General features: G+C 49.9%; 1 protein-coding gene across 1 annotated transcript in view; it reads right to left on the bottom strand.

Annotated features, from left to right (window-relative positions):
• RHOU (ras homolog family member U) overlaps positions 1-9,874 on the bottom strand; it is a 16,821-nt gene extending 6,947 nt beyond the window's left edge. Inside the window, exon 1 of the mRNA XM_021390468.1 lies at positions 9,807-9,874. Within this exon, the coding sequence (XP_021246143.1) occupies positions 9,807-9,874 (68 nt within the window). The remainder of the gene's footprint in view (positions 1-9,806) is intronic.

The following is a 10,208-nucleotide window of genomic DNA, read 5'->3' as shown; positions in this document are numbered from 1 at the left end:
CCCGCCCCATCGGACGCCGCCATTGGCTGGAGCGGAGGGGGCGCGCCGCCTGCACGGTCGGGTCCCGCGCCGCCCTCCGCCGCCCCGTGCTCAGGACCCGTCGGGGCCGCCCGACAGCGGCCGTGGAGCCGGGGCGGAGGGGCTCTGCTAGCAGCGCATACATCAGGGCACAGCCGGAGCCGTGTGCTGCAACAGCCGGGATGGCTCAGCGCGTACTTTGCGTTATAGTGCTGCTGCAAGCTCTCGTGGGGGTGCCTGGCTTAGAGCAAAAGCGTTCTCCTTTAATTTAGTTTAATTATAGCCTGTGTACCTCTCAGAGCTGTACTGCTTTAGCAATATCTTCACAGCGTGGAAGCAGTTGTGTCAGACAGAGCCAGTGCGGCTCAGCCTCGCTCGGAAGGAAAACACCCTGCATGTATGGCAAGGGATGGCATCTCCTGCCACTTCTTCCTAGCTGCACACGACAGAGGGTGGCTGCTGTGTGCCTGGTGCACCCCTGTGTGCTGCGCTGTGCAGGGCAGGGCCACAGCTGCAGCCCAGGCTCTCAACTCGGTCACTTTCATTCAGAGCAGTTCTGAGGAAAGGAGAACTCTAATGACATTCTAGCTGTATTTTGTCTCAGTATCCCACAAACCATGCATGTTGTTGGTGCTGTGAAGTGGTACGTGATGCTGGAAAGCATGGTAAGCTCTGCAGCTTGGGTCACTTCAGGCAATGTGTCATAAAATGAATTATCGTAGAATCTGGAAACAACACTAAGACCACCTAGTCCAGCTGTCAGCCCACCCCCACCATGGCCACTAACCATGTTCCTCAGGGCCACCCACACTTTCCTGGAACACCTCCAGGGACAGTGAATCCAACACCTCCTTGGGCAGCCTGTTCCCATGCGTGCTGAGGCTGTGCAGAGCCTTTGTCCACGTTGGATGAGGCACAACCTGAAGGTGAGCAGCAAGCCACAGCTGCTGGCACCAGGATGCAATCTGACCCAGCTGTGGGCATGAGGATATCTGAGCGATGCCACATCCTATCTGTGATGACAAATAGCAAACTCATGTCCTATATCAGTGCTGCGATGAGAACTCATTAAGAGGACAGATGCACAAGCTCCTGTAGGTGGGAGAAGAGGGGTGAGCACTCTGTACCAGCCGAATATCAGTTTGAAGGGTATTGAAAGATGATTTGAGAAAGCTCTTCATGCAAACACAGCAAGTGAAAAATGCCATGTGTGCATTTTTGAACACCTTCGGTGGCCCAACACAGTTGACGCATTGAGCCGAGTGGGGTCCGGTTAGATAACTACAACTGTCCGCATTGTTCCTGCACTGGGAGGGCGGGAGCAGCCTGGGAGCTGCATGGCTGCGCTATACTGTAATGTGCCCTGCCAGATACAGTAGCCCTTTGTGTGAGAGGATGATCTAAGCCGTTGTTGTGCAGGGGGGTGCCCACCCGCACCATAGCAGCAAGCTGGGGCAGCCCCAACAGCGCTGCCATCCTGCATGGAGGATGCTCTGAGTGATAGCCGCTGACCTCAAAGCTGTCGGCCCAGCCCTACAGCATGCACCCATCTCGCAGGTTGGAACACAGCTGTTTTCAGAGCTGAGCTGTGGGATAAAGAAGCTTAGTTCCGTGCAGGTCACTAGGGTGCTGCTGTCTGTCCCGGAGCTGGAGCTGGTCTGTTACACCTCCCGCTCTATCTTACATGCTCGTGTTAGTCAAATATTATTCTTTGAGGAAAATGACAGAGAGAGGAAATTATTTTATCAAGACGTGAAGTAGGTCATTGTTATATCCTGGCTTATCATTTTCCCTGTGATACAAAGAATCTGAGCGGGGTGCTGGCCTTGTAGAATGAAAGCTTTCTCTTTTTTTTTTTCCTGCAGAAACTTGACAAGACTGACATGGAGCGGGCTGCTGGGCATGACGTGATGCAGTGCTGCTGGTGCAGGGCAGGGTACGGCCTGCCCCATGGAGCCGTCACTGGGGTCTCACTCTTTGTGAGAGCAGCAAGCCCACAGCTGGAAAACTGCCATCTCTGATGATCCTTATTTTCTTCCAAACAGCGAGATCGTGATGATGCTGCTGAGCTGGTTGCTGGCTGGAAAGGAGGGAAAGGGGAAGTATGAGGGAGCAAAGAGAGGGCAACAAGCCAGGAAAGCAAAGGGAGATTGTGTGAAGGATGGCTCTGACCTGTCCTGTCTCTAGAGGAGTGCCTTTGAGGATGCTTTTTCAGCACCAGGAGGGAAAAGGGCTGGGGAAGCACAAGATTCCACTGTTTTTATTATATACTTCATTTGTAATTGATATATATATCATTTGTAATTTATATAAATATATATTTGCCAGGGCTTTTTTTTAAAAGAACGTGTTCATCACCCAAGATATCAATCTCAGGCAAGTTTTCACTACCTGGGGAAAGGCTCAGGAACCCACACACATTATTAACACAGTAATCTCCCCCCCACCCCTCCAGCTAAGTTCTGACTGAGAAGGCACTAGCATGAGCTCAAAGTCAAAATGGGTTGTTGAAATCAACCTGAAAACAAAATAAAACAAAACAAAACTAAGCACAACTGCTTCAAGCCTCTCAAATTCCTAATTAATTCAGAAAACAAATTAACCCTAGCCTCCTATCTGCAGTGCCTCTGCAGGGGAGTCGCGGTGGGAGGTGATCCCTTTATCTCACTTTTAAAATCCTTTTCAGCCCATCTCAGACCACAGCTGCTGGCAGGCACTGCGTGTCCTGAGTCCTGTGTGGCAGTCACCAGTTTGCCCATCCTAGAGCTCTTCACGGCACAGGGCTGTCCCACAGCCTGGGACACAGAGATGGAGCTCTGCTGTGGGGATGGAGCAGTGTCATTGTGCTTCTGCTCACAAGGGCTTTTAATGTGCTATTTCTGCCTTGGAGTTGCAGAGACAATCTGGAGAGAGGCAGCTAACCCCAAGCCCTAGGCTGAACATCTCAGAGGGGAGGGGAGAGGAGAGGAAAGGAAAGAAGAGAGGAAGCTTTGGCAGCTTGCTGCATGTTGGGGCATCCCGAGGTGGGTCATGCACATCCTGTGTGGATCAGCATCTCAGAAGAGGTTCAGCACCTTCCTTGTGGGGTGCCTCTGCCAGCAGGGCTGGGTGGTGAGGGGCAGATAGACTCTCCTGCCCTACTAGGCTTCTTCTGCACTCACAGGCTGGTTGCTTGTGAAGTCTGACAAGCAATGGTTACTCCACGTGTTATCTCTTCTGGAGGCAGCCACTTCCTCTTGGTGTCAGACTTGGACAAATCCCACGGGCACTGCCGAAAAGCCTTTTCCTTTTTCACTTTTAAAGATCTCTTCTGAAAGCAGTTGCTAGGATCTTGTTGGTGAGGATTAAATACTTGGAACAATCCAGCACAAGTGTCAGTTTTACTGGAAGTGAATAGAGTGAGCTTCCCCACGAGCTGCCCTACTTACAGCCCAGAGGTGCACCGTGGGACAGCTTCCACAGCCTCGCAATGGAAAGAGCCACAGCTTCTCCATGCTGCATGGCAAAGCAAAGGCAGGAAAGTAAAGGCCAGGATTCCCTGGGTGCAGAGCAAACAGTTCAGTAAACCCTGCAGTCCAAGCCTGCCCTGCCCTGCCCAGGTGCTTGTAGGTGGAGCTCCCAAGTGCCTCCCAGTGCCGAGCCCAAGTCCAGCTGCCTCCAGCCTCTCAGCTGCCATAGGTATGTACAATCAGATATGGAATCCAGCTGCAATGTGAGATATTTTTTCCTTTCAAGCTTCCTCCCTTTACCTGAAATGCTACATCTTCCACAGTTTTAAGGTTCTCCATGCCTTTGAAAAAGAATGCCAGAGCAAGAAGAACAAAAAAGGCTGCAGCTCCCCAGCTCCAACAGTGGAGGAGAGGGGTCTTCACCTAGAGGTGACCTAGGAGCTTTGAACACCAGACTCTGTTAGCTGTAAATGCAAACCACTACAATGTACTCGAGATCTCCCACTGCAGTATAGGCATTGGGAGCAAGAGATGGGTGGGTTGCCAGCTGTGTCAGTATGATAAGACAAGCAAGGACCCCAGTGTTTTCATTTGAAAGCGGATTGAAACCGTGGCAATGACACAGGGCAAATCAGCACATAAGCCACACATGGAAAACTGAACAAGGCACCATGGGCAAACGTTCCTTATCTTCAGCTGACGTCAATAGGAATAGCAGAAAAGTATTTCCTAGAGAAGAGGAGAAGAAAGTCCCAAAGACTTTTTCAGCTGTACATGTGCTTTGTAAAATGTTACCACTGTCCTTGGAAACTTTTCACTGGCAGTGAGCAGGCAGAATCACCCAGCAAGTTCTCCCAGAGGTCTGCTTGCCTGTATGGGTTTAACAGTGCAATGCCTGCAGGAATGCTGCCTGCTACCACTGCTGCATCCCCAAGGCAGCCTGGAAAGCTCCGCCTGTTGAGCAGCACAAAGTGCAGCTGTGATAATTACCCCACCTGCTCTGATGCCACGTGAAACAGAACTTGGGGAGAGGCAGGATGCAGGGATCTGGGGCTCTCTGTGAGGTGATGCTCCCCATAGCCATCTCCCCATTTCCCAGAGCTTCTGCTCCTCCAGAAGCCCATCCTAATTACCTCTGCTGGCTTTTGCTTTGCTTTCTGGTTTTATTGCTTTCATTAAAGCTAATTAACAGAAGAGTGGATGAGGCCCAGATATCTCGGGTGGATTCTTTTTTTGTCGGTAGTTTTCATTTTGCCAAGTTTCCTTTTTTTTTTGGCTTTTAAACTATTTTGATAATAAAGAGGCAGGTGACCCTGCAGCAAAAACACTGTTTATCAGCCAGGACAGCCCAGGGGAGGCTTTCTGCCCCTGAAAGCCCAGAGGAATTGGCCTATACCCCTGCAGAGTGGGAGCTGCATCCAAACCACAGGGAGCTGTCCTGGGTCTCCCAAAACACTGCCCAGCTGGCCGTTAGCATCTGCCTGCTGTTTTTGGGCTGCATTTGCAGAGCAGGGTCTCTCACAGAGAGCCTGGGCTGCATACAGACCCAGTGGGTCTTGCCACTGTGAGCAATGGTGTGGCCTGGTGTAAGATCCCAGCGGCCAGCCTGCCAGGGGGAACAAAGAGATGGCTATAGGTTCAGGGAGGAAAAATAAGGAAGTGAAAAAGAAAAGAGAACAAAGAGCCATTGACAAGAGGCACAAATAAGCTAGGTCTTAAGTGTCATTCCCCATCTGATAAAACAAAAATGAGAGCAACAATTAACAAAAAAAATCCACACAGGATGAAATATCTGTTTGGCTCCATGCACTGACTACACACAGAGGTCTTTTTCCTTTCGTGCTCTCAGTTATCTTTCTTCTCAGTTAATGTGGAGCTGGCCGCAGGCTCACATGTGGACAGTGCAACCCCACAGCTCGGGAGCTGTCTTTGTGGAGCCTGTACCTCCAGGAGCCTGAAGGGAACAAAACAACAATGTGGGTGCAAAGGAAAGGGGAAGGTGCTTGGGCTGATCCTATGAGATGCATCTAAAGGATGGGGATCTGAGTTTGAGAATGACTCAAAGCCAGAGACAACTCCAGCAAGGGGTTAAAGATGGCAAGACAGCACTGAATAAAAGATATGTAGCAGAAAAGAACAGGTGTGGGGAGTGCTGCTGTGGACTGCTCAGGGTGGACAGGACACTGGTGACTGTCAAGCAGCAAGGAGAAGGAAGGGTGGATGCCCCTCATCGGGCTGTGAGCGGTGGGGGGCTGCATGCAATTTGGCTTTGCCATGCCAAAGAGAAGGGGAATAATCCATTCTCCACAGCGCGTGGAGGTAAATAAGGCAATAAATAATGAGATTAAATTGCAGCAAGGGAAGCTCAATACAGCTGTCAGGAGAAACTTCCTAATGGTAAGAACAGCTGCATATTGCAATTGCCTCCTGGGGCCATGGCATCTCCACCATAGTGAGACGCATGGGGCGTTCCATCCAGAATGGTACAACTGCGTGTGTTTCTAGGGAGCAGGGATTTGCTGGTGCTTCTTGACAGTTTCCCTTCCAGCCACACTTTTGGAAAACAATCCAAGGACTGCCAAGCTCAGTGGCACTGCAGTGATTTCCACTGGCGACAGAAAGGAAGCTAGGTATGCCTATGATGCATGTCAGTATTCTTTCTCCCTCACCACAGTATTTGTTTGCATGGAAGTATGTGTACCTGCTCGATCTGCCTTTCTCCATGCACTTCCCTGACCTCCTCACCATGTAGATCACCAGTGTGTTCCTGAAGCACAGGGTCCTCCTGGGAACCCACCTGGGGAAAAGGGAATCTGAAGGTGAATAAGTACAAATGTGGGGTATTTTATTTTCTTCTTCTTCTTCTTCTTCTTCTTCTTCTTCTTCTTCTTCTTCTTCTTCTTCTTTTATTATATATAAAATAGGGACTGAATTCTGCAAACCTACATGTGGTTTACTTCACTGTTAACCCAAGGGTAAGCATCCTTGTACTCAAGGCCCATCTCCCCTGACTGGAGCTTCCCATTAAAAGATCTGTGTGCTTCTGTACAGCATGTTCTTCAAAAGCCAAATGACAATAAGAAGTTGTCCTACTTAAGCAAGGCCCCTATTTCACTTTTTTCACCACATCCATAACGAAATGGCAGTGCTAAATACACTTATGGATCAACACACCGTTACGCAGAACAGATTCTGTGTACCAAACTGACAGGCTTCTTGCAGATTTGTTGCTATGGTGCTATTGCCTTGAGAAATTAAAATATCCTTCGTCAGCCTCCATGGGAGCCTACCCAGAAAAGTAACCACCACAAATTAATAGAACATTGTTTTGGCCGCGGTCACCGAGCAGTTAATTTGTTTTAAGCTTTAATCGTCCTTAACTTCACGTTTGGCTGTTAACCCACCAACTGATCATTAACTGCATGTAATGAATGACTGATTTCTAAAGGATTGTTCTGAAGCACGTTGTTTTTTCGTTTGTTGCTGAATGACTTTAATATCTCCCACCAGCACACGGGCGACCTATTGATTCCCTCTTAGGAATCTGAGGCAAAGCAGGGAGGTACTTGCAGGTTATCTGCCTACAAACACGCTGCTCAGAGCTGATAAACTCACTGGGGCTGCATCCCCCTTTCCAATTTCACTCAAGCCTTCCAAAGTGGCAGGAGTAACCTGGCTGGGTTGTTGTGGGTCACAGCTGGAGGTCTTTAATCAACATTCCCAGTGAAACCAGCAGGAGTTTGGTTGGCCTGAGACCCAAATCAGGATTTCGCTGGTATTTACTTTGGTCCTTGTCCCTTTCGTAGCAATGCAGCTGGTTATGGATGGATATGATGTTGCTGCAGAAATGATCAAATGTTGATCGGACTTTTTTTTTCTCCCCCCAGTTTTAAAATGCCTACAGCTGAAATGTTCTAGTAGCAACTCATTTAGGCTGTTGAGAGGCATCCGCTAAAGGAACAAATTTCTGTTTCACATAAACAAACTCTTCTGACTCACAGTCCCTATACTCAGCCACGAGACCATCCTCCTCTCCTGCCTTAAGGTCTGTAAGGCCCAAGAAGCTGACTCTGACTCACTGAGGAAGGGTGGGGACTGGGCCATCTCCACAATGTGCATCGTTCTTCCTGACAGCACAGTAAGATGGGAGAAAGCCTCCACTGCACTGGCCCTGATTTCTCGTTGAGTATCACTGGGCTTTGATTGCTCCCTTCGTATGAGAAGGAGTTAAGCTCGTATTTGTAAATATCTGTTTGAACACCTCTGCATTGATAGGCACAGGCATCAGGAAATGTGTATTTAGTTCCACCACTGCTGCATCTATGAACTTAATTTGGAAGCACCCCTGTCACCCCAGTGGAAGTAGAACACGATCTGGAATTAAAAGCTTCCGGCTGGACTTACAGTGCTAAGTGCTTCCAGCTTTTTCTGGATAAGAGTTTTCAGCAAAATATTTTCTAATTGAAGAATGCTGATTCCTTCAAACTGTTGACTTTCTGACGAGAGCCACAAAGGAAAACATGCCCAATAGATTTCTCAAATAAAAGTAATGAAGAAAAAATTAGGAATGTCAAGCGTGTTTTCATGTTATTGGCACTTATAATAGTGTTTTCTTTATTCAAACGACTTCTGCTATTTAAATAATTTTACTTTCAAGTGAACAAAAAACCAGCATGAAAGTATTGAAATGCAATGTTTCGGTTGACTCCCACTGCTTTTTCTGTTGTTTGCCTGCAAACATTTTCCACGGTTTGAGTTTTCTGCTCCTTTTTGTGACTTGAAGGGTATTTCTTCCATTTCAAGTACCTTCTCTCTGCAGAAGACAGCAAGCAGATACTTGTGCCTGAGCAGAAAACAGGATGAAGCTCCAGCTAAGGCAGGCCATGGGAACACCAGGAAAACATTCCCAGTGCAGCAGCACCTGGTGCCATGGCTTCAGTGCACAGCAGGGCTCTGCTGTGGGCTGGTCAGACCAAGCATGCCATAGGCCTCCTGTGAGGAGCTGCCAATGTGAGGCCCAGCAGGACAAGAAAATGGATAGGAGCAGGCTAAGAGCTGGAGGAACAATCATTTTTTTCTACATACATTTATTGAATTTTCCAGTTGTAGAAATGCAATCAAGTCAATTCACAGTCAGCAGGAAGAATGCCCTGGTGTAACAAAAGCACAAGGTTTCCAGCATTCATTTCTACTGCTAAAATCCTGCAGAAAAATATCTGTTACATGCATAGGGAGGGAATGTTCCTGATAGGGACAAAGCTCCCAGTGAAGTACTGGGTTGTAGCACTGTGGCCAAGAATATGCAGAGGCTGCTGCTGCTTCTCCTGCTGCTTTTACCCATGGTGCATCCTGCATCACGGTGGGACCAGGAGTGTACCGGTAACTGTTGCTGCATTGTGCACATTTGTAAATCTCTCTCCTCAGACTGCATCAAGCCCACACTAGAAAGAGTTTTCCAGATCCCAGCAAGCTCCCAACTCTGCCAGCAGAGTTAATAAGAGGACCTCAGGGAAAAAGGCCCAGTATAGAGACAGCCACATCCATGGTCGCAGTTATCATTGCCCCTGAGGGCAATAACCACAATAAAGCCCAGATCTCTGAGCAGCAGCACTGCCAGCAGCACTCACTTCATGCCCTGGGCCAAGACATGGAGAAGCTTGGGCTGCGAGCTGCTGCATGTGGGGCTGCTGGGCTGCTGAGCAGCTCTGCTGGCTTGCAGGTTCTGGCGCAGGGCTGGGGGGGTGTGGGGCTGGGCACAGGATGCAGGGGTCAGGGGATCTCGGAATGCCAGGATGCAGGATGTGGGGTGCAAAGCAGAGACGCAAGATGCGGGCTGCAGGGTGAGAAGATGTGGGGATTTCGGGATGCGGGGATGCAGGATGCGGGGAAGAAGAGATGCGAGGCTGGAGGGATGGAGAGGCGGCGGGCGGGCTGCTGCGGCGGCGGCGGCCGCCCTCTGCTGTCGGTACGGCCGCGGTGCCGGCGGCTGCGGGGCCGGTGCTCCGGTGGGAGCTGCCCCGGTGCCGCCCGCTGTTCTCGGGGCCGGCACCCGCTGCTGTGGAGCCGCCCCCCTCCTGCCCCGCGACTGCCGCTCCCCGCCCGCCGGCCCCCTGCTTTGGCCCGATTTTGCAAGATGCTGACGGATCGTTGTGGTTTTTCTTTCTTTCTTTTTTTTTTTTCCCCTTTGTTTGTGCCAACACTTGGTGACAAAGGAGCGTGCATTTTCCGTGCAAGCTGTCCTGCGGTGCCATCGGGTTACTGATTTATCCCATTAGTCACAGCTTAGAGGTCACAGTAGCACATTCAGGGGCTATTTGTCCACTAGCTGGAGTCACTAACGGCTGACAAAACCGTCCTCGTTTCCAGCTCCCTGTGGCTGTGTACGAATCAGAGTTGGGAGTAGGCATGGCGCCTGGAACCCTCTGCACCCCTTTTCCCAACTGCAGAGCATCCCCATTAGGCAGCACAGCGAACCTGTGCCTACAGGCAGCTCGGTGGCTCCAGCTTTCCTTCCCCGGGGACTGCTGGGACACTCACGCAGGTCTGCATGCTCCCCAGCCACCTATGGTGGGGCTACTTTCTCTTATTGCCCACTTTTGCTTTCTATATCAGAAGAAAGGAAAGGGAAAGGGAAAGGGAAAGGGAAAGGGAAAGGAAAGGAAAGGAAAGGAAAGGAAAGGAAAGGAAAGGAAAGGAAAGGAAAGGAAAGGAAAGGGAAGGGAAGGGAAGGGAAGGGAAGGG

The sequence above is a fragment of the Numida meleagris genome, chromosome 3 (assembly GCF_002078875.1).
Source record: "Numida meleagris isolate 19003 breed g44 Domestic line chromosome 3, NumMel1.0, whole genome shotgun sequence".
Classification (NCBI taxonomy): domain Eukaryota; kingdom Metazoa; phylum Chordata; class Aves; order Galliformes; family Numididae; genus Numida; species Numida meleagris.
The sequence above is the reverse complement of the archived record's forward strand: the minus strand, read 5'-3'. Positions and strand labels throughout refer to the sequence as shown.